The sequence below is a fragment of the Palaemon carinicauda genome, chromosome 15 (genome assembly GCF_036898095.1).
Source record: "Palaemon carinicauda isolate YSFRI2023 chromosome 15, ASM3689809v2, whole genome shotgun sequence".
Classification (NCBI taxonomy): domain Eukaryota; kingdom Metazoa; phylum Arthropoda; class Malacostraca; order Decapoda; family Palaemonidae; genus Palaemon; species Palaemon carinicauda.
In genome coordinates, this window is record NC_090739.1 from 97,982,289 (window position 1) to 98,008,674 (window position 26,386).

Below are 26,386 nucleotides of genomic sequence, written 5' to 3' on the forward strand. Positions count from 1 at the left end.
TCTTCAACACATTCTCTGGCTGGAGTATTTTCCTCCCGGGGACCTCCCCTACGCTTACCTAATCAAGAAAAAAAAAAAAAGGTAAGGCATTTAAGAAAATTGTGGACAAACACTTACACACAGTATTTTCTGTACACCGTATATAACTGGAAAGGCCACCAAATTTCTTTTCAATATTCAAAATACAATAAACTGCATATATTATTCAAAAGGCCACCTAATAGGACCAACCTCAGTAGACTGACACGAACTGGTAAAAATTAGGATACAAAGAAAAAAAAAAAAAACATTTACTGAAGAAATAATAGTAAGTTGCCCATGAACCGCAGCAGTTAGGACTCAATAATAATCTTCATCATCATCATCTCCTACCCCTTTTGATGCACAGGGCTTTGGTTAGATTCTGCCAGTCTCATCTATTTTGAGTTTTTAATTCAATACTTTTTCCATTTATCATCTACTTCGTGCTTCAGTCTTCATAAACCAAACCCTAACTCACAGGGACAGCGACTTTCAAATAAGAAATTATCGGGTATGAGTTAACAACTGGCCCACAAATTGAATGATAAGAAAAGTCTCTAACAGACAAGGAATTTTTCAAATCAAAATAAAATTTTTGCTTCTATAAAATTTCAAAACTACCGTAGTTACAAAATGGAATTTTGATGGAATTTCAAAATTTGTGAGCATGACTTCTTGTAGATTTAAAATTGACCTTAGTAAAATTTTTAATTAGTCCAATTTTGAGGTGGTTTGTATGTACAGTTTATCTGATGTCTAATACATAATATAAAATTGAATTGTCTATGTATATAAGGCTCATAAAGTTGGTGAATTCTAAAAACGTATTTTTCTTAATTATACATACTCCAGTCCTTTTATAGGAGTGTTTTCCCCATAGCTGGGACTCTACTGTTAAAATTATGACAAGGCCGGGAGGACATGAAGTCAGAACGTATGGTCATTTTGAGAAAAATTGTGTAGTTTCCAATTATGTGGTTCTTGCCAGTTTCTTATTGCAATATTACTGATTGTGATAACAGCAAAAATCCCATATTGAAGGGTGTGCGCGCATTTGGAAGGTTCTGTAACCAAAACATTTCAAAAGGAAACAAGTCAAGAAGTGAAGATCTTGTCTGTGCAAGTGATGAGAATAATCATAGGTTCTTTCACCTACATTATGTTGTAACCTGAAAACCTGACGAAACAGCAACAATCAGAAGGTACTAAAGTATCAAGTCACGTCCTTGAAGACTGAAAAACAGGTTTAAAGAGTCCAACCACGAATCGCGCCATTGCTTGATATCAGAATAACGCATGCAAGAGTGATCCCACAGCGACTGGTTATGCCGGCAGCGCCCAAACTAAGACACAGCTAATGAAAAACAGTGGTGATTTGAAAGGCTGGAATCATGTGCCAAGAAAATGTGTCGTGGCCATGTTAGATTTGTCATCCGAGATGAAGCAGTTTGTCAACATCAAAACATTAGTATGATTTGTTATTCACATACACACTCAACCATGCTTCTTTTATTTGGTTGTTGTCACTGGAATGCTTGAAGAAGGAAGACAAAGCTAGCACCTATCATCCAGCAGAATGGCAAGCTTGATTGAGCAGTGAAGAGCTAAGAACCTATATAGTACTACGTACCTAAATGTATTTTCTGGGGATATGTTTCAGATACAAAATTTCTTGCCACACTTATATTATGTTAATATAATGACAGCATCTTCACTGAAGGCTACGTTCTCGATAATCATGTTTTAATCAAGGTTTAAGTATTGGCATCACTGCATTATCCTAGGAATCTTCCTGGTGCAAGAGAAGTGAAAGGGTAGTTGTCCATGTGCCAACGTATACCACACAACTAAGGTATTTCTGAGGATGAAAGCATTCCTGATACGAACCTCTCATCTCACATACGAGGTGAGTTTACACTAGGATAATCAAGAAGAGTTAGCTGTCAGAACATACAAGAGGTGCTCATTGCCATAAAATCATGCAGGAGTGGTCTCTTTTCAAAGAGCCATCTTGTGCCTCATTAACTAATTGCTCTTTTTTAAAGGCTGATCATCTGGAGGCACAGCTACAGGCAAGGAATAATAAACAGTAACAGATGAGGGAACAGGGTAAAGTACATAACGTATGTACACCACCTTGTCAATCGTCTTACTGAGCAATCTAGAAAAGTTATGGACGAGTGAAAAGGTCCCGTCACAATTCAGTCATTAAAGGAGTTAAAATTTTGTGCTAAACAACCACCTTTGAGAAGAATGCAGCAGAAGCCTTGTGACTTGCCCTTCATTCCCAGAAACCTAGGTACATTAGGGATTTAAACAGGATCCAATCCAAATAAAAATATGACCTAACATTTTTCTAATGGTGCTTGTAAAGATAAGTTATTTTTTTCATTGTGGTATAGACCCTGAACTGTCTCAGTTCACTGGTTGACTACAGTATAACTTGGGAAAGAACAATGTCTTGCTAACTACTCTAAGGTGTTACTAATACATAAGCCTTCAGGATGTCTGACAACACCAATTCTTGATTAAGGAGCAAGTGTTCATTCTGGTAGAAGACAATGTAAAGTACTGTATTAGAAAGAACTGTGCCTCTCCTCTTAGTATGTCCTTTCACAGAGTGAAAGTTGGGTACCTTTTAGGTGCATAATGTTTTTTCTTAGCGATTTTTTGCAAAATGTAGCGTGCATATCAAGATCTGATGAGTATGCACAAATAGTAAGATCACACACATCATACACCAACAAAGGAGTGTGCACCCTCCCTGAGCATATGGCTGCTCCAAGACTGATGTGTGCTAAAAAGAGTGAATGCGCCATCAGTGATGCGAGCATGTCAGAAGAGTGGACTTGTAGCAGTGTAAACTGCTGAATCCTCTTAGTGTGTGAATGCTCAGGTGAGGTGGCACTACTGCAGGAGAGCTAGCGATCACAAAAATGTAAGATGGCACACGCTTTGGACACTTTCCTACTCAAGCTGCATGCCTCATGTGGTTTGACATGTAGCACACTGTTAAAAATTAGTATAAAAAAATATATAACTTTTCAAAAAATAGCTTGACATCACACTGGCATATAAGATATCTCACAATACTATAGTGAAAGATTTCATATATTCCTGGACGATCTTTTTGTATTGGTGTGCCAAGCAGTATACAATGCAAAACTTAGTTGTTTAAGTGGCCTTAGGAGCACACGAGCATAGTGGCAAACTAATGGGGTCACACAAGCAAGCAAGGTGGCATGCACAGAAGCACAAAATCTACTTCTATCAAATGTAACAGTGTTAATTCCCTTTTTATGAAGTACTTTGTCTTCACAAGTCCACTATATCAGCCAGACACAAAGTCAGCTACAATTATCAAGAAAACTAGAAGTTCAAATTAAATACACCCAGTTAAGGGGTAGCTGAAGTTCAGTTGAATACAGGAATTCATGGCACAAATCACTAGGGAAATGCACATTCTCATACCCTTACTGTGTAGCGAAGACCTAACAGATACCCATTGAGAGATGGCTAACATAGTGGGCAAGGACTAAATGCAGGGAACAGAATGCTAGCCTGTCTGTTTCTTCAAGATGGCGGACGTGAAGAAGAAAGTAATTTGTGTAAATGTATGATTAACAAGGTGCTAAAAAAAAAAGCAACCAAGTAAATGGTGGACCCACCAAATAATAATGATAATCATTATTTCAGGAACAATCATCCTAATCTTTCAACATAACGGTATCATCGCAAAACGCTGATCGAACCTCTCTCTCTCACTTGCTTTGTCGTTGTTATTAGATTGATTGATTGATTGAAAGTTTTCAGGCATCCACATCTAAGGTCATTGATGCCGATATCATTTAGTTTATATATATATATATATATATATATATATATATATATATATATATATATATATTATATATATATATATATATATATATTATATATATATATATATATATATATATATTATATATATATATATATTATATATATATATATATTATATATATATATATATATATATATATATATATATATATATATATATATATTATATATATATATATCATATATATATATATATATATATATATATATACATATATATAAAAGAATATTCAATTAAAATCAAAAGTTGAATGTCATTATGAATGTTGAATAGTTTTCAAAAGACCTGCTTCCGAAATAAATCTAAAAATGCCACTTGCATAGGACACATCATGTCCAAGAATCTTGGCAAGGATGAACCTGCCACAGTCCCCTTGAGCCTCAAACAAATATCTATTCCTCAAGTTATAATAATTGGGGCATTCGGTCAACAAATGTCTCACTGTTAGAGGTACTAAACAGTCAGTCACAATACGGTTGGTGTTGGCCCTTCAGCAGAAACTCGTATGTCAACCGAGTGTGACCAATACGGAGACGATAAAGAGACGTCTCCCATTTTCGGGGCATCATGTTATACCACCAAGGAGATGTGTCATTTGTTACTTCTCTCATTTTATTGCCATCTAGACTATCCCAGTGCTGTTGCCATTTATTGCAAAGCAATTTCTTGATGTTACGTAGGAAATCATAACATGGAACGGGATACCATCTTGGCAGAAACTCGGATGCAGCATTCTTTGCCAGTGAATCTGCCTTCTCATTCCCACACACACCTACATGTGCTGGAACCCAACAAAATCTAACCATTATACCTCTCCTTCCAATAATAAAAAGGCATTATAAATTTTTAAAACTAGGGGGTTACTAGAATTAAAAACTTCTAAAGCTTGAAGGAGACTCCTTGCATCACTAAAAATGGTAAAATTACCCTCCTTCTCCAACGCTATTTTCTCAATAGGGGTTAATGTCATACAGTTCAGCAGTAAATATGCAAGCAGTTAGAGGAAGTGCACCTCTACAATCAAAACCATTACTATGTACTCCAAATCCAATGCCAGCATCAGATTTGGAGCCATCAGTATATATAAACGTCGATCCTCTATGTTCTTCAACATGTTCCATAAAGAGAGACCTGGCTTCTAGGTCTGCCATATTCTTCTTAAATCCAATAAGTATTTACAAAAAGATATCTCTGGTAATTTCCATAGAGGCATTGATGATACCTTGAATGGAAGAACCTTACTTCTAATTATATCCAGACTGTTTAATAATTGTTTCACCCGAAAGCCATAAGGTTGAGGAGATTTTGGGTGCAACTCAAAGTATGTGGGATGTCTTACAAGACTTGCAGTCTGAAAGGCTAAAGAATAAGGGAGTCTTTGCCATCTAAACCAATACCGAATAAACAAAGACATTCGATAAAGGTCTAGAGGTAACTCTCGTTATTTGAAGATTGGATAGAACTTATCTTGTGTAACATATAGGAATAAAAACCACGGTTGTATAATCATGATATTAAGTTTAGTGTACCTATAGTAGTGTATTAGAATAATAAGACAATTCATATTGATCACTGAAAAATAGCAGCAGAAGAGGAACGCCTACCCTCTACAACAACTGAACCACTGCTACCGCACAGGGGAAAACTCATCGTGTGAATAGATATAAAACTCTAGTATTTTAAGTTTCAGCAGTTATCTTCCACAGCATATAAAGGGTTCAATTGAGCTACATTGATTTCTAAACAGCACAGTTTTAAACTGCTCATTGGAAGTGGGTGGTAAGAAAAACTAGAATTTCGGCCAAAGCACATTTTCTGATTAGTTGGGGCAATAGAAAAAAAAATAAGTACACTGCTGCATAGATGAAGCTTCACTACTTGGACCACGACCTACATGCACAGTATGAACTTGAACCATGGCCTTCCCACACAGTGTGAACTTTGGACCATGGTCTCCCTGCACGGCATGGACTCCCTTTGGGACCATGGCCTCCCTGCACGGCATGGACTCCCTTTGGGACCACGGCCTCCCTGCACGGCATGGACTCCCTTTGGGACCACGGCCTCCCTGCACGGCATGGACTCCCTTTGGGACCACGGCCTCCCTGCACGGCATGGACTCCCTTTGGGACCACGGCCTCCCTGCACGGCATGGACTCCCTTTGGGACCACGGCCTCCCTGCACGGCATGGGACTCCCTTTGGGACCACGGCCTCCCTGCACGGCATGGACTCCCTTTGGGACCACGGCCTCCCTGCACGGCATGGACTCCCTTTGGGACCACGGCCTCCCTGCACGGCATGGACTCCCTTTGGGACCACGGCCTCCCTGCACGGCATGGACTCCCTTTGGGACCACGGCCTCCCTGCACGGCATGGACTCCCTTTGGGACCACGGCCTCCCTGCACGGCATGGACTCCCTTTGGGACCACGGCCTCCCTGCACGGCATGGACTCCCTTTGGGACCACGGCCTCCCTGCACGGCATGGACTCCCTTTGGGACCACGGCCTCCCTGCACGGCAGGGACTCCCTTTGGGACCACGGCCTCCCTGCACGGCAGGGACTCCCTTTGGGACCACGGCCTCCCTGCACGGCAGGGACTCCCTTTGGGACCACGGCCTCCCTGCACGGCAGGGACTCCCTTTGGGACCACGGCCTCCCTGCACGGCAGGGACTCCCTTTGGGACCACGGCCTCCCTGCACGGCATGGACTCCCTTTGGGACCACGGCCTCCCTGCACGGCATGGACTCCCTTTGGGACCACGGCCTCCCTGCACGGCATGGACTCCCTTTGGGACCACGGCCTCCCTGCACGGCATGGACTCCCTTTGGGACCACGGCCTCCCTGCACGGCATGGACTCCCTTTGGGACCACGGCCTCCCTGCACGGCATGGACTCCCTTTGGGACCACGGCCTCCCTGCACGGCATGGACTCCCTTTGGGACCACGGCCTCCCTGCACGGCAGGGACTCCCTTTGGGACCACGGCCTCCCTGCACGGCAGGGACTCCCTTTGGGACCACGGCCTCCCTGCACGGCAGGGACTCCCTTTGGGACCACGGCCTCCCTGCACGGCAGGGACTCCCTTTGGGACCACGGCCTCCCTGCACGGCAGGGACTCCCTTTGGGACCACGGCCTCCCTGCACGGCAGGGACTCCCTTTGGGACCACGGCCTCCCTGCACGGCAGGGACTCCCTTTGGGACCACGGCCTCCCTGCACGGCAGGGACTCCCTTTGGGACCACGGCCTCCCTGCACGGCAGGGACTCCCTTTGGGACCACGGCCTCCCTGCACGGCAGGGACTCCCTTTGGGACCACGGCCTCCCTGCACGGCAGGGACTCCCTTTGGGACCACGGCCTCCCTGCACGGCAGGGACTCCCTTTGGGACCACGGCCTCCCTGCACGGCATGGGACTCCCTTTGGGACCACGGCCTCCCTGCACGGCATGGACTCCCTTTGGGACCAACGGCCTCCCTGCACGGCATGGACTCCCTTTGGGACCACGGCCTCCCTGCACGGCATGGACTCCCTTTGGGACCACGGCCTCCCTGCACGGCATGAACTCCGGGACCACGGCCTCCCTGCACGGCATGAACTTGGGACCATGGCCTCCCTGCACGGCATGAACTCCGGGACCATGGCCTCCCTGCACGGCATGAACTTGGGACCATGGCCTCCCTGCACGGCATGAACTTGGGACCATGGCCTCCCTGCACGGCATGAACTTGGGACCATGGCCTCCCTGCACGGCATGAACTTGGGACCATGGCCTCCCTGCACGGCATGAACTTGGGACCATGGCCTCCCTGCACGGCATGAACTTGGGACCATGGCCTCCCTGCACGGCATGAACTTGGGACCATGGTCCTCCCTGCACGGTATGAACTTGGGACCATGGTCTCCCCTGCACGGTATGAACTTGGGACCATGGTCTCCCTGCACGGTATGAACTTGGGACCATGGTCTCCCTGCACGGTATGAACTTGGGACCATGGTCTCCCTGCACGTATGAACTTGGGACCATGGTCTCCCTGCACGGCATGAACTTGTGACCATGGTCTCCCTGCACATATGAACTTGGACCATGGTCTCCCTGCACGGTATGAACTGAACTTGGGACCATGGTCTCCCTGCACGGTATGAACTGAACTTGGGACCATGGTCTCCCTGCACGGTATGAACTTGTGACCATGGTCTCCCTGCACGTATGAACTTGGGACCATGGTCTCCCTGCACGGTATGAACTTGGGACCCCCTGCACTGTGTGAACTTGTGACCATGGTCTCCCTGCACGGTATGAACTTGGGACCATGGTCTCCTTGCACGGTATGAACTTGTGACCATGGTCTCCCTGCACGGTATGAACTTGTGACCATGGTCTCCCTGCACGGTATGAACTTGTGACCATGGTCTCCCTGCACGGTATGAACTTGTGACCATGGTCTCCTGCACGGTATGAACTTGGGACCATGGTCTCCCTGCACGGTATGAACTTGTGACCATGGTCTCCCTGCACGGTATGAACTTGTGACCATGGTCTCCCTGCACGGTATGAACTTGTGACCATGGTCTCCCTGCACGGTATGAACTTGTGACCATGGTCTCCCTGCACGGTATGAACTTGGGACCATGGTCTCCCTGCACGGTATGAACTTGTGACCATGGTCTCCCTGCACGGTATGAACTTGTGACCATGGTCTCCCTGCACGGTATGAACTTGTGACCATGGTCTCCCTGCACGGTATGAACTTGTGACCATGGTCTCCCTGCACGGTATGAACTTGTGACCATGGTCTCCTGCACGGTATGAACTTGTGACCATGGTCTCCCTGCACGGTATGAACTTGTGACCATGGTCTCCCTGCACGGTATGAACTTGTGACCATGGTCTCCCTGCACGGTATGAACTTGTGACCATGGTCTCCCTGCACGGTATGAACTTGTGACCATGGTCTCCCTGCACGGTATGAACTTGTGACCATGGTCTCCCTGCACGGTATGAACTTGTGACCATGGTCTCCCTGCACGGTATGAACTTGTGACCATGGTCTCCCTGCACGGTATGAACTTGTGACCATGGTCTCCCTGCACGGTATGAACTTGTGACCATGGTCTCCCTGCACGGTATGAACTTGTGACCATGGTCTCCCTGCACGGTATGAACTTGTGACCATGGTCTCCCTGCACGGTATGAACTTGTGACCATGGTCTCCCTGCACGGTATGAACTTGTGACCATGGTCTCCCTGCACGGTATGAACTTGTGACCATGGTCTCCCTGCACGGTATGAACTTGTGACCATGGTCTCCCTGCACGGTATGAACTTGTGACCATGGTCTCCCTGCACGGTATGAACTTGTGACCATGGTCTCCCTGCACGGTATGAACTTGTGACCATGGTCTCCCTGCACGGTATGAACTTGTGACCATGGTCTCCCTGCACGGTATGAACTTGTGACCATGGTCTCCCTGCACGGTATGAACTTGTGACCATGGTCTCCCTGCACGGTATGAACTTGTGACCATGGTCTCCCTGCACGGTATGAACTTGTGACCATGGTCTCCCTGCACGGTATGAACTTGTGACCATGGTCTCCCTGCACGGTATGAACTTGTGACCATGGTCTCCCTGCACGGTATGAACTTGTGACCATGGTCTCCCTGCACGGTATGAACTTGTGACCATGGTCTCCCTGCACGGTATGAACTTGTGACCATGGTCTCCCTGCACGGTATGAACTTGTGACCATGGTCTCCCTGCACGGTATGAACTTGTGACCATGGTCTCCCTGCACGGTATGAACTTGTGACCATGGTCTCCCTGCACGGTATGAACTTGTGACCATGGTCTCCCTGCACGGTATGAACTTGTGACCATGGTCTCCCTGCACGGTATGAACTTGTGACCATGGTCTCCCTGCACGGTATGAACTTGTGACCATGGTCTCCCTGCACGGTATGAACTTGTGACCATGGTCTCCCTGCACGGTATGAACTTGTGACCATGGTCTCCCTGCACGGTATGAACTTGTGACCATGGTCTCCCTGCACGGTATGAACTTGTGACCATGGTCTCCCTGCACGGTATGAACTTGTGACCATGGTCTCCCTGCACGGTATGAACTTGTGACCATGGTCTCCCTGCACGGTATGAACTTGTGACCATGGTCTCCCTGCACGGTATGAACTTGTGACCATGGTCTCCCTGCACGGTATGAACTTGTGACCATGGTCTCCCTGCACGGTATGAACTTGTGACCATGGTCTCCCTGCACGGTATGAACTTGTGACCATGGTCTCCCTGCACGGTATGAACTTGTGACCATGGTCTCCCTGCACGGTATGAACTTGTGACCATGGTCTCCCTGCACGGTATGAACTTGTGACCATGGTCTCCCTGCACGGTATGAACTTGTGACCATGGTCTCCCTGCACGGTATGAACTTGTGACCATGGTCTCCCTGCACGGTATGAACTTGTGACCATGGTCTCCCTGCACGGTATGAACTTGTGACCATGGTCTCCCTGCACGGTATGAACTTGTGACCATGGTCTCCCTGCACGGTATGAACTTGTGACCATGGTCTCCCTGCACGGTATGAACTTGTGACCATGGTCTCCCTGCACGGTATGAACTTGTGACCATGGTCTCCCTGCACGGTATGAACTTGTGACCATGGTCTCCCTGCACGGTATGAACTTGTGACCATGGTCTCCCTGCACGGTATGAACTTGTGACCATGGTCTCCCTGCACGGTATGAACTTGTGACCATGGTCTCCCTGCACGGTATGAACTTGTGACCATGGTCTCCCTGCACGGTATGAACTTGTGACCATGGTCTCCCTGCACGGTATGAACTTGTGACCATGGTCTCCCTGCACGGTATGAACTTGTGACCATGGTCTCCCTGCACGGTATGAACTTGTGACCATGGTCTCCCTGCACGGTATGAACTTGTGACCATGGTCTCCCTGCACGGTATGAACTTGTGACCATGGTCTCCCTGCACGGTATGAACTTGTGACCATGGTCTCCCTGCACGGTATGAACTTGTGACCATGGTCTCCCTGCACGGTATGAACTTGTGACCATGGTCTCCCTGCACGGTATGAACTTGTGACCATGGTCTCCCTGCACGGTATGAACTTGTGACCATGGTCTCCCTGCACGGTATGAACTTGTGACCATGGTCTCCCTGCACGGTATGAACTTGTGACCATGGTCTCCCTGCACGGTATGAACTTGTGACCATGGTCTCCCTGCACGGTATGAACTTGTGACCATGGTCTCCCTGCACGGTATGAACTTGTGACCATGGTCTCCCTGCACGGTATGAACTTGTGACCATGGTCTCCCTGCACGGTATGAACTTGTGACCATGGTCTCCCTGCACGGTATGAACTTGTGACCATGGTCTCCCTGCACGGTATGAACTTGTGACCATGGTCTCCCTGCACGGTATGAACTTGTGACCATGGTCTCCCTGCACGGTATGAACTTGTGACCATGGTCTCCTGCACGGTATGAACTTGTGACCATGGTCTCCCTGCACGGTATGAACTTGTGACCATGGTCTCCCTGCACGGTATGAACTTGTGACCATGGTCTCCCTGCACGGTATGAACTTGTGACCATGGTCTCCCTGCACGGTATGAACTTGGACCATGGTCTCCCTGCACGGTATGAACTTGGACCATGGTCTCCCTGCACGGTATGAACTTGGACCATGGTCTCCCTGCACGGTATGAACTTGGACCATGGTCTCCCTGCACGGTATGAACTTGGACCATGGTCTCCCTGCACGGTATGAACTTGGACCATGGTCTCCCTGCACGGTATGAACTTGGACCATGGTCTCCTGCACGGTGAACTTGGACCATGGTCTCCCTGCACGGTATGAACTTGGACCATGGTCTCCCTGCACGGTATGAACTTGGACCATGGTCTCCCTGCACGGTATGAACTTGGACCATGGTCTCCCTGCACGGTATGAACTTGGACCATGGTCTCCCTGCACGGTATGAACTTGGGACCATGGTCTCCCTGCACGGTATGAACTTGGGACCATGGTCTCCTGCACGGTATGAACTTGGACCATGGTCTCCCTGCACGGTATGAACTTGGACCATGGTCTCCCTGCACGGTATGAACTTGGGACCATGGTCTCCCTGCACGGTATGAACTTGGGACCATGGTCTCCCTGCACGGTATGAACTTGGGACCATGGTCTCCCTGCACGGTATGAACTTGGGACCATGGTCTCCCTGCACGGTATGAACTTGGGACCATGGTCTCCCTGCACGGTATGAACTTGGGACCATGGTCTCCCTGCACGGTATGAACTTGGGACCATGGTCTCCCTGCACGGTATGAACTTGGGACCATGGTCTCCCTGCACGGTATGAACTTGGGACCATGGTCTCCCTGCACGGTATGAACTTGGGACCATGGTCTCCCTGCACGGTATGAACTTGGGACCATGGTCTCCCTGCACGGTATGAACTTGGGACCATGGTCTCCCTGCACGGTATGAACTTGGGACCATGGTCTCCCTGCACGGTATGAACTTGGGACCATTGGTCTCCCTGCACGGTATGAACTTGGGACCATGGTCTCCCTGCACGGTATGAACTTGGGACCTTGGTCTCCCTGCACGGTATGAACTTGGGACCTTGGTCTCCCTGCACGGTATGAACTTGGGACCTTGGTCTCCCTGCACGGTATGAACTTGGGACCATGGTCTCCCTGCACGGTATGAACTTGGGACCTTGGTCTCCCTGCACGGTATGAACTTGGGACCTTGGTCTCCCTGCACGGTATGAACTTGGGACCTTGGTCTCCCTGCACGGTATGAACTTGGGACCTTGGTCTCCCTGCACGGTATGAACTTGGGACCTTGGTCTCCCTGCACGGTATGAACTTGGGACCTTGGTCTCCCTGCACGGTATGAACTTGGGACCTTGGTCTCCCTGCACGGTATGAACTTGGGACCTTGGTCTCCCTGCACGGTATGAACTTGGGACCTTGGTCTCCCTGCACGGTATGAACTTGGGACCTTGGTCTCCCTGCACGGTATGAACTTGGGACCTTGGTCTCCCTGCACGGTATGAGCTTGGGACCTTGGTCTCCCTGCACGGTATGAGCTTGGGACCTTGGTCTCCCTGCACGGTATGAGCTTGGGACCTTGGTCTCCCTGCACGGTATGAGCTTGGGACCTTGGTCTCCCTGCACGGTATGAGCTTGGGACCTTGGTCTCCCTGCACGGTATGAGCTTGGGACCTTGGTCTCCCTGCACGGTATGAGCTTGGGACCTTGGTCTCCCTGCACGGTATGAGCTTGGGACCTTGGTCTCCCTGCACGGTATGAGCTTGGGACCTTGGTCTCCCTGCACGGTATGAGCTTGGGACCTTGGTCTCCCTGCACGGTATGAGCTTGGGACCTTGGTCTCCCTGCACGGTATGAGCTTGGGACCTTGGTCTCCCTGCACGGTATGAGCTTGGGACCTTGGTCTCCCTGCACGGTATGAGCTTGGGACCTTGGTCTCCCTGCACGGTATGAGCTTGGGACCTTGGTCTCCCTGCACGGTATGAGCTTGGGACCTTGGTCTCCCTGCACGGTATGAGCTTGGGACCTTGGTCTCCCTGCACGGTATGAGCTTGGGACCTTGGTCTCCCTGCACGGTATGAGCTTGGGACCTTGGTCTCCCTGCACGGTATGAGCTTGGGACCTTGGTCTCCCTGCACGGTATGAGCTTGGGACCTTGGTCTCCCTGCACGGTATGAGCTTGGGACCTTGGTCTCCCTGCACGGTATGAGCTTGGGACCTTGGTCTCCCTGCACGGTATGAGCTTGGGACCTTGGTCTCCCTGCACGGTATGAGCTTGGGACCTTGGTCTCCCTGCACGGTATGAGCTTGGGACCTTGGTCTCCCTGCACGGTATGAGCTTGGGACCTTGGTCTCCCTGCACGGTATGAGCTTGGGACCTTGGTCTCCCTGCACGGTATGAGCTTGGGACCTTGGTCTCCCTGCACGGTATGAGCTTGGGACCTTGGTCTCCCTGCACGGTATGAGCTTGGGACCTTGGTCTCCCTGCACGGTATGAGCTTGGGACCTTGGTCTCCCTGCACGGTATGAGCTTGGGACCTTGGTCTCCCTGCACGGTATGAGCTTGGGACCTTGGTCTCCCTGCACGGTATGAGCTTGGGACCTTGGTCTCCCTGCACGGTATGAGCTTGGGACCTTGGTCTCCCTGCACGGTATGAGCTTGGGACCTTGGTCTCCCTGCACGGTATGAGCTTGGGACCTTGGTCTCCCTGCACGGTATGAGCTTGGGACCTTGGTCTCCCTGCACGGTATGAGCTTGGGACCTTGGTCTCCCTGCACGGTATGAGCTTGGGACCTTGGTCTCCCTGCACGGTATGAACTTGGGACCTTGGTCTCCCTGCACGGTATGAGCTTGGGACCTTGGTCTCCCTGCACGGTATGAGCTTGGGACCTTGGTCTCCCTGCACGGTATGAACTTGGGACCTTGGTCTCCCTGCACGGTATGAACTTGGGACCTTGGTCTCCCTGCACGGTATGAACTTGGGACCTTGGTCTCCCTGCACGGTATGAACTTGGGACCTTGGTCTCCCTGCACGGTATGAACTTGGGACCTTGGTCTCCCTGCACGGTATGAACTTGGGACCTTGGTCTCCCTGCACGGTATGAACTTGGGACCTTGGTCTCCCTGCACGGTATGAACTTGGGACCTTGGTCTCCCTGCACGGTATGAACTTGGGAAAATGGTCTCCCTGCACAGTATGAACCTTGGGGATTTGGTCTCGATGCACGGTATGAACTTGGGACCTTGGTCTCCCTGCACGGTATGAACTTGGGGCCTTGGTCTCAATGCACGGTATGAACTTGGGACCTTGGTCTCCCTGCACAGTATGAACTTTGGAAAATGGTCTCCCTGCACAGTATGAACTTTGGAAAATGGTCTCCCTGCACGATATGAACTTGGGACCATGGGCTCCCTGCACTGTATGAACTTGGGAAAATGGTCTCCCTGCATGGTATGAACTTGGGACCATGGTCTCCCTGCACGGTATGAACTGAACTTGGGACTTTGGTTGGTCTCAATGCACGGTACGAACTTGGGACCATGGTCTCCCTGCACGGTACGAACTTGGGACCATGGTCTCCCTGCATGGCACGAACTTGGGACCTTAGTTGGTCTCCCTGCACGGCACGAACTTGGGACCATGGTCTCCCTGCACGGCACGAACTGAACTTGGGACCATGGTCTCCCTTCACAGTATGAACTGAACTTGGGACCTTGGTTGGTCTCAATGCACGGTACGAACTTGGGACCATGTTCTCCCTTCACGGTATGAACTGAACTTGGGACCTTGGTTGGTCTCAATGCACGGTACGAACTTGGGACCATGGTCTCCCTGCACGGTACGAACTTGGGACCATGGTCTCCCTGCACGGCACGAACTTGGGACCTTAGTTGGTCTCCCTGCATGGCACAAACTTGGGACCATGGTCTCCCTGCACGGCACGAACTTGGGACCATGGTCTCCCTGCACGGCACGAACTTGGGACCATGGTCTCCCTGCACGGCACGAACTTGGGACCATGGTCTCCCTGCACGGCACGAACTTGGGACCATGGTCTCCCTGCACGGCACGAACTTGGGACCATGGTCTCCCTGCACGGCACGAACTTGGGACCATGGTCTCCCTGCACGGCACGAACTTGGGACCATGGTCTCCCTGCACGGTATGAACTTGGGACCACGGTCTCCCTGCACGGTATGAACTTTGACCATGGTGTCCCTGCACGGTATGAACTTGGGCTATGGCCTCCCTGCACAAAAACTTGAACCATGGCCTCCCTATACACTATGAAATTGGAACATGGTCTCCCTGCACACTATGAAATAGAACCATTGCCTCCCGGCACAGTATGATCTTGGACTATGGCCTCCCTGAACAGAGCATGAACTTGGACTATGGCTTTCCTGAACAGAGCATGAACTTGGACTATGGCTTTCCTGAACAGAGCATGAACTTGGACTATGGCTTCCCTGAACAGAGCATGAACTTGGACTATGGCCTCCTTGAACAGAGCATGAACTTGGACTATGGCCTCCTTGAACAGAGCATGAACTTGAACCAAGGCCTCTCTGAGCAGAGAATGAAACTGGACTATGGCCTCCCTACCGAGTATGATTTTGGACATTGTCATCCAGGAACAGAACATGAACTTGGACCATGGCATCCCTGAGCAGAGCATGAACTTGGACCATGGCATTCCTGAGGAGAGCATGAACTTGGACCATGGCATTCCTGAGGAGAGCATGAACTTGGACCATGGCATCCCTGAACAGAGTATGGTGTTGACCATGGCATCCCTGAACAAAGTATGAACTTGGACCATGGCATCCCTGAACAGAATATGAACTTGGACCATTGCCTCCCTGAACAGAGTAAGAACTTGGATCATAGCCTCCCTGAAGAGTATGAACTTGAACCATGGGCCACATTAACAGAGCATGAAGTTGAACCCTGGCCTCCGTGAACCGAGTATGAAGTTGAACCCTGGCCTCCGTGAACCGAGTATGAAGTTGAACCCTGGCCGCCGTGAACCGAGCATGAAGTTGAACCCTGGCCGCCGTGAACTGAGCATGAACTTGAACCCTGGCCCCCGTGAAGAGTATGAACTTGAACCCTGGCCCCCGTGAAGAGTATGAACTTGAACCCTGGCCCCCGTGAAGAGTATGAACTTGAACCCTGGCCCCCGTGAAGAGTATGAACTTGAACCCTGGCCCCCGTGAACAGAGTTTGGTAATGCCTTAAGTTGTAGTCTAGCCTCGGTTTGGTAATGCCTACAGCTGTAGTTTAATCTTGGTTTGCTAATGCCTACAGTTGTAGTCTAGTCTTGATTTGCTAATGCCTACAGTTGTAGTCTAACCTTGGTTTGCTAATGCCTACAGTTGTAGTCTAACCTTGCTTTGCTAATACCTACAGTTGTAGTCTAACCTTGCTTTGCTAATACCTACAGTTGTAGTCTAATCTTGCTTTGCTAATACCTACAGTTGTAGTCTAACCTTGCTTTGCTAATACCTACAGTTGTAGTCTAACCTTGCTTTGCTAATACCTACAGTTGTAGTCTAACCTTGCTTTGCTAATACCTACAGTTGTAGTCTAACCTTGCTTTGCTAATACCTACAGTTGTAGTCTAACCTTGGTTTGCTAATACCTACAGTTGTAGTCTAACCTTGCTTTGTTGATGCCTACAGTTGTAGTCTAGCCTCGATTTGCTAATTACTACAGCTGTAGTCTAACCTTGCTTTGTTGATGCCTACAGTTGTAGTCTAGCCTCGATTTGCTAATTACTACAGCTGTAGTCTAACCTTGATTTGATGATACCTACAGTTGTAGTCTAACCTTGCTTTGTTGATGCCTACAGTTGTAGTCTAGCCTCGATTTGCTAATTACTACAGCTGTAGTCTAACCGTTGTAGTCTAGCCTCGGTTTGCTGATGCCTAAAGTTGTAGTCTAGCCTCGGTTTGCTGATGCCTACAACTGTAGTTCAGCCTCGGTTTGCTGATGCCTAAAGTTGTAGTGTCAGCCTCGGTTTGCTGATGCCTAAAGTTGTAGTCCAGCCTTGGTTTGCTGATGCCTACAACTGTAGTCCAGCCTCGGTTTGCTGATGCCTACAACTGTAGTCCAGCCTCGGTTTGCTGATGCCTAAAGTTGTAGTCCAGCCTCGGTTTGCTGATGCCTACAACTGTAGTCCAGCCTCGGTTTGCTGATGCCTAAAGTTGTAGTCCAGTCTCGGTTTGCTGATGCCTAAAGTTGTAGTCCAGCCTCGGTTTGCTGATGCCTACAACTGTAGTCCAGCCTCGGTTTGCTGATGCCTACAACTGTAGTCCAGCCTCGGTTTGCTGATGCCTACAACTGTAGTCCAGCCTCGGTTTGCTGATGCCTACAACTGTAGTCCAGCCTCGGTTTGCTGATGCCTACAACTGTAGTCCAGCCTCGGTTTGCTGATGCCTACAACTGTAGTCCAGCCTCGGTTTGCTGATGCCTACAACTGTAGTCCAGCCTCGGTTTGCTGATGCCTACAACTGTAGTCCAGCCTCGGTTTGCTGATGCCTACAACTGTAGTCCAGCCTCGGTTTGCTGATGCCTACAACTGTAGTCCAGCCTCGGTTTGCTGATGCCTACAACTGTAGTCCAGCCTCGGTTTGCTGATGCCTACAACTGTAGTCCAGCCTCGGTTTGCTGATGCCTACAACTGTAGTCCAGCCTCGGTTTGCTGATGCCTAAAGTTGTAGTCCAGCCTCGGTTTGCTGATGCCTAAAGTTGTAGTCCAGCCTCGGTTTGCTGATGCCTACAACTGTAGTCCAGCCTCGGTTTGCTGATGCCTAAAGTTGTAGTCCAGCCTCGGTTTGCTAATGCCTACAACTGTAGTCCAGCCTCGGTTTGCTAATGCCTACAACTGTAGTCCAGCCTCGGTTTGCTAATGCCTAAAGTTGTAGTCCAGCCTCGGTTAGCTAATGCCTACAGATGTAGTCTAGCCTTGATTTGCTAATGCCAATGTTGTAGTCTAACCTTGCTTTGTTGATGCCTACAGTTGTAGTTTAGTCTTGATTTGCTAATGCCTACAGTTTTAGTCTTACCTTGGTTTGCTAATGCCTACAGTTGTAGTCCCGCCTCGGTTTGCTAATGCCTACAGTTGTAGTCCAGCCTCGGTTTGTTAATACCTACAGCTGTAGTCTAGCCTTGGTTTGCTAATGCCTACAGTTGTAGTCTAACCTTGGTTTGTTGATGCCTATAGTTGTAGTCTAACCATGGTTTGCTAATGCCTACAGTTCTAGTCTTTGTAGTCTAATCTTGGTTTTCTAATGCCTAAAATTGTAATATGACCTTGGATTGCTAAGGCCTAGAGTGCTCACTAATAGCTGGATAGGTAGTGCTGATAATTTGTATACACGTTACAATCATGCTTAAGGTTGAGAAGCTCATTTCTTACATTTATCAGCTGAACATTCAATACGCATTAACTAAAATTTTGATCTTAAAATTGTAATTTTTTCTAATAAGGAGCAAAGATATGAAGCATATCCGATACTACACTACCATGGCAGATTACTAGTTTGCTCCCATGTGTGTGTGTGTGAGAAACATATTAAACAAACAAAAAATGCACACCACTATACAACCAAATCTATAACACCAAATGTGCAATAAACTTGAATATAAGTACTGTACACATTTAAAACAAAGCAACGTTCAGTAAAATAATTAATGTTTATGAACAACATCTATGACTGGCACAATAATGAACTACACTATCATTAAACATATAATAACCCACGATTACATTATTTGATATCACAAAGAGACACATTTCAGCCAGAAATACTCAACTTGTCAAAAGTAATTTGTGGCATTTTTCCACACACTAGCAATTGATTTTAAGTTTTTTTTTTTCCAATAATAAGAGATTGAATAACATTATGTTCCCGCAGTTAAAAGAACACTCGGAAGTGGTTACTGATATCCGTTGACGAAATGTAATTGGTAAGGAAGGAGAAGTCATTAATTGTTGGGTGATCAATGCGGTAGATAAAATTATAAAATCAAAGTCGGTCTTATGAGAAAAATAATATTGGTAAGAGCCAATCGTAAAACTTATAAAGTTACCGCTAGATAATAACGACTTTTAAAACTAACTAAACAACAGCAGTATCTACTAGGTTTTAATTCTAATACTCTTATAACAATTTATAATTTAGTACTCTTTTCCTAAACCTTATTAAGTTTCCTTTAAAATCTATATCTATCAATGTGTATATAATATATATATATACATATATATACATATGAAAATGCCAAGGAACCGGGTTGAGAAAAGTTGACTTTAGACAATGACGTCCGGTAGCACTGTTTGCTGCGGTCAAAGAGTGGAAGCTCACGAATCTTGTACTAAAGGCGTAAACCAATTTTGAAGGGTGACAGCAAGCTAATGCAAGAGGATCTCGGAAGTTGAGTCATCTCTCAGATAGAGTATAGCTTATGAAACCGATAGAGGCCAGGAATAATCACAATACTTTAAAGAGATAGAAAAACGATTGTTTACATGTATGCCCTTTGGCAAGTTTCCTGTCTAATCATAATACACAATTGCATACATAAATATACTTTACATATACATATAACAAACTGCTCTATACATAAAATACACACAGTATGTACCCAATTTGTTTATATATTACATAAACGGAATAGGACTAACAACTTATGATTAAACAAACCTACAACGCCAAAAAAAAAATTAAAAAATTGAAGCAATGAGTATTTAGCAGCGTTCCTTGTTATGTATTTGGGTATACACACCATATATATATATATATATATATATATATATATATATATATATATATATATATATATATATATATATATATATATATATATAATATATATATATAATATATATATATATATATATATATATATATATATATATATTAGTTCTACGGTAATTTACATAAAGTAACAGGGCAAGTTACGTAAGGGTATGTTCGAATGACTTATCTCGATAATCTTCAGATATGACAGTTTATCCTTGAAACTAAGAGTGCAGGTGGACTCAGGAAACACCAGACAGTGTGTACGAAAAAATATAAGAGAAAAAGTTGGACCTCAACGCGACATAGTCATCTTTCATCTGGCAGCACAGGAACTGCCTCACATTAATCAACGGAAACTCCACAAAAGGTGAAAATGGCGACACATGGCGGCTATCTATTCAATGTCCGAATTTCGCACACTATCTTTAGCAAGCCACATACCGTACAAATTGGCTACGATGGGAAAGAAATGGTAAACACCACATACACCACCGACATTTTTCCTTGGCTAAATAAGTGAAAAATAACTGAACTCTCACTGTACTACATTGAGTCTGAGAATCGTGTCATGTTCAACTACCTTCCTTGCACACTCGAAGCATTACTGCCGTTTATTCATTTTAAAGATTCTGCGCATTGCCAATGTCTTTATCAAGAAAACATTTCTCGTCGTCTTCGTAATGCTTATATTACCTAACTTGTTTGTGAGATTCACGACGCAAAAAAAAAACTTTGAGAACTCCGGTACTTCAAAGTAGAAAATTGTCCGTATTTACAGGTAAACGAATTCCATATGAAAAATAAAGGTTTTCCAGAATAAATTGAGAGCAGATAAAAGACTAACCGTTAGGAATGTTGTACCCTTCAACTGTCTCCAAATTCATTCTTTTTGAATGAAATCTGGCCGGGAACTACGATACAAGAGATCGTTGTATCTGATATCCCAATATACGATCACACATTTTTAATGGCGTAACGTACTAACACGCGATATTAAGTACACTTATAATATCTTTTGGTATTCACAAGGATACCTGACATGACTTTAGATATACTGTATAATTCGAAATATCAATCTATCTATCTATCTATATGCAATTTCCAAAGCATTCTTTAGAGCATAAGGAATTACCACTAGACAAACACTAAAGAAAAAGCATTGTGGTCTGCCATTAATTTTCATGGATATACTTTTGGAAATAACATTATTCTTAGCGCAATACTTCTCAACTCCAACACGCAGTCAGCTATATATAACGAGATAACCCTCATGAAGAAGAAAGCCGACTAAGACCCAATGACATTTCAAGATTGGCATGATTTAAATTTGAACTAATCCACCCGGTGCTGAGACCTGACAAGTAATTCTGGGTCCTTAATGATGGTTACTTTTGAGAAAACACACCGATTCCAAACAGGCAGCATTCTAATAACTTAGCCAGAGACAGTAGCACAGTAGGCGAAAACCTTCCTTTAGGCGGTCACTCACTACAACGGCCAACTAACTCTCAACAGGTGAAGGAAGGGCCCGAGTCGTCCTCCTCCTAACACATTAAATTGACCATGCACCAAAACCAAGTTGATTCTAACTAGTCTTAAGAAATACTACAGCACAGCAGCACCAACAAGAAGTATGCATCATGCGTTCAACCCCCCCCCCCCCCCCCAACCTGTAACGTTAAGTTTACTCGATTAGGAGAATGTTGAAAAACTTTATTTCTTAAGACTGTCTAAACTAAAATGTTGAAAACTATTCATTTCTTAAGACTGTCTAAACTAAAATGTTGAAAACTATTCATTTCTTAAGACTGTCTAAACTAAAATGTTGAAAACTATTCATTTCTCAAGACTGTCCTAACTACAAAGTATTAAGCAGCTGTAGAAGAACTTTGCTAGTTGCATCAATGCTTAGGGGTAAAGGGAGTCGTTACAACGATCAAGCAGATCAAATTTAAATCTGCTTTTAGGACAGTACTTCATTAACACCATTGCTCTTAAATGAGAATAGGTAGATGTAACCATCTTATCTAAAGTTACGACAACAATTTCCATTGGTGCAAACAAGTGATTTTACCAGCAGTAAGGAAGGCAGATTTCACATCCTCGTCACAATCTTGTGCCAAAAATATAGAGCACCGAGAGAGACGTACGTGTTGGCTGCAAAAGCTTTTGAACACCCGCCAAAGACTGCAGCACGGCCATCACCAGAACCGTCTAAGTAACCAATCAGTTAACTTGAATTCCCTTCTCACACAACGCACTGTACTTATTTCGGGACATTGGACAAGGCAATGCATCAAAACACGGCTGCATTCTGCATCGTTTATAATTCATGAACGCCTCCTCCAAAGCAAATGAGGAGATAATTGCGTCAAAGATCCCAACCTCTAAACGCATAGCACCCGACCATTCGATAGTTTGACATCATGTGGAAGTTTTAAACAATGTTCAGAAAAAGTCCTTTGAAAAATCTCCCAGTAAATAAGTAGTAATTGACGGTCAGCAAATCATCGCCAAACCTCTCCCAAACTAACAAAGTAATACAAATGACTGCCAATAAAACCTATAATGTTACTACGTAAAACACAAACCACCGATGAGATAAAAGGCTTGTTAATAAAAAGCATGACAGTCAACTACCTCTCGTTGTATGCATGGTTCATTAATTCAATATATATAATATATATATATATATATTATATATATGTATATATATGTATATATATATATATATATATATGTATATATATGTATATATATATGTATATATATGTATATATATATATATATATATATGTATATATATGTATATATATATATATATATATATATATACATATATATATATATATATATATATATATATATATATATACATATATAAATATATATATATATATATATATATATATATATATATATATATATATTGAAATTGCGTTTCTGTCTGGGCGAAAATTAACAACATTCAGGATGGTTTGTTTACATCATTCCACAGTTCCTTAAATTACATTGCTCTTGACAATATCCAAAAACTAATTTATTATCAAACTTTTGAAATGAATATTGATAATTTTTTTAATAACAGCTTCAACCAGTTTTCGTCTGTCATTGATATTAATTTGTCCATATTCTTAAACCCTATTGGATGATTTTCACGAGCAAAATGTTTAAAACCTGACCTATTTGCATCTCTCCCAATATATATAATCTCTATGTTCCCTTTTTCTTCTTTCGAAATCTACCTACTCTCCTATATTCACCTTATCCCATGTCCCAATTGTTAATTCATACATACATGCTTTACTCTATGTAGTTTCTTTTCCTGATTTTGTCAACAGTTATATTTGTATACCTCACCTATTTTACAATTTTCCAGGCAGTCTCAAGTAACGTGTTGTCTTGGCCTGTTTGGAGAGTGACAAGACAATGATCATCAACCTTCAGCTAAACATGGTCGTTTCCTTTACAACATAGTATACTTTCCTTGCTATCAGGCGAGCCCTTCAATAAACTCAATTATATTTCTGAAAACATTTTTTTTCGAGATGACTGGTTTCATATTCAATAAAGTCATGGTCACATACTTTACAATCCCTTAAAAATTAGTTACCCAAATTTTGTAGTCTGTCTATGGGTTGAAATCGCATGTATACGTGAATCTGAATTTGTTTCTTTACTGAAAGAATTTGGGACAGACAACTTCTGGAAGATTACTACTGTTTAAGGTCAATTCACTATTTTCTATTTCCACTTTGGATGTAATGGAAGAATATGTCTAAAGGGATAGCAAAACTACTTTCCCTGTCGTGTCATATTATCTTCCATTTAAAAGATACATGGTGATATCAGGAAAAGAAACTACAGCTAATAAAGCATGTATATCGGAATTTTTACGTGGAACATGTGATAAGGTCTACTGTAAATAGTTGAGTCGGTAGATTTCGAAAGAAAAGAGGGAACAGATTCTATTGCAAGAGATGAAAATAGTGGTCTTTAAACATGTGACACAAGAAAATCATCCTATAGGTTTTAAGAATAGGGACGAATTGATACCCAAGGCTGATACAGACGCGAACTGGTTGAAACTGTTTATTTTTTAAATCTAATATTTTTAAAATTCATCACAAGCTGTTTATTTTTAAATCTAATATTTTTAATATTCACCAGAAGCTGTTTATTTTTTTAATCTAATATTTTTAATATTCATCAAAGTATTTAAAATAAGTCAAAAGCAATGTAACTATTTGTTAAGGGACAGTTGAATGATGTAAACGAACCATCTTGAATGTTATTTTTCCACTGTGTAGCGCTTCTCTTTTCTTACTTTCTTACGAACCTTTTAGTGCCTCTCGAACCTTACTCATTAGCATCTTCCTCACTAGTCTAAAATGCATGTAAACACAGCCCCCCCCCCCCCCCCCACTAAGAATTCAAGACTTGCTCATCATAAAGAACACCGTTTGTCATCCTCTCAAAGTAATCAAATCATATATCGATTACCATTAATCGCTCCCATAGTGTTAAATTAAACATTACACCCATTTCAATACCTCATAATTAAGCACCATGTCATTTTCTATGTTGTATCGAACTGCCTTCCTCGTTTAAGTATCTGGGTATTTGACATTGTTGCTTTCCAACTAGTGGTGGTGTTTAAATGGGGACTTCTCGTAAAACCAGTCATTCTAAACTAATACCAACCTATTGACCCCGTTTGATTTTACAATGGTGGTGCTTAATTATGAGGTATAAATGAAAAAAAAACATGAAAAGGACAAGACTATAATACACCACAAGACAAAAGGACAAAATGAAAAAACATAGATGAAAAGGACAAGATAATAATAAACCACAGATGAAAAGACGACAATAAATCCCAATAGAAGAGGACATAATGGGAAATCACTGAAGAAAGGACAAAACAACAATAAACCTCAATAGAAATGGAAAAGACAATAATAAAGCACATTAGAAAAGGACAAGACAATAATAAAGCACATTAGAAAAGGACAAGACAATAATAAAGCACAATAGAAAAGGACAAGATAATAATAAAGCACAATAGAAAAGGACAAGACAATAATGAATCACAATAGAAAGGACAAAATAAAAAACCACAGAGGAAAAGTACAAAACAATAATGAATCACAATAGAAAAAGAGAAGACATTAATAAACCCCAACAGAAAAGGACAAGACAATAATAAACCCCAACAGAAAAGGACAAGACAATAATAAACCACAAAGAAAAGGACAAGACAATAATAAACCACAAAGAAAAGGACAAGATAATAACAAACTACAAAGGAAAAGGACAAGACAATAATAAACCACAAAGGAAAAGACAATTAAACCAAAAAAGAAAAGGACAAAACAATAATAAACCACAATAGAAAAGGACAAGACAATTAAACCAGAAAAGAAAAGGACAAGACAATAATAAACCACAATAGAAAAGGACAAAATAAAAGACCACAAAGGAAAAGTACAAAACAATAATGAATCACAAGAGAAAAAGACAAGACATTAATAAACCCCAACAGAAAAGGACAAGACAATAATAAACCACAAAGGAAAAGGACAAGACAATTAAACCAGAAAAGAAAAGGACAAGACAATAATAAACCACAATAGAAAAGGACAAAATAAAAGACCACAAAGGAAAAGTACAAAACAATAATGAATCACAATAGAAAAAGACAAGACATTAATAAACCCCAACAGAAAAGGACAAGACAATAATAAACCACAAAGAAAAGGACAAGATAATAACAAACTACAAAGGAAAAGGACAAGACAATAATAAACCACAAAGAAAAGGACAAGATAATAACAAACTACAAAGGAAAAGGACAAGACAATAATAAACCACGGAAGAAAAGGACAAGGCAATGATAAAACGACAGGACAATGATAAACGACAAAAGAAAGGGCAAGACAATGATAAACGACAAAAAAAAGAGAAGAAGACAATGATAAACGACAAAAAAAAAGAGAAGACGACAATGATAAACGACAAAAGAAAGGACAGGACAATGATAAACGACAAAAGAAAGGACAG

At 44.5% G+C, this 26,386-nt stretch overlaps 1 protein-coding gene across 4 annotated transcripts in view; it reads right to left on the reverse strand.

Moving 5' to 3' along the window:
* LOC137654697 (eukaryotic translation initiation factor 4 gamma 3-like) overlaps window positions 1-26,386 on the reverse strand; it is an 88,828-nt gene that overhangs the window by 47,797 nt on the left and 14,645 nt on the right. For all 4 annotated transcript variants that reach the window (XM_068388588.1, XM_068388587.1, XM_068388590.1 and 1 more), the window contains exon 2: window positions 1-58. This exon is cut by the window's left edge and continues 353 nt beyond it. In XM_068388588.1, coding sequence (XP_068244689.1) covers window positions 1-58 — 58 coding nt within the window. The remainder of the gene's footprint in view (window positions 59-26,386) is intronic.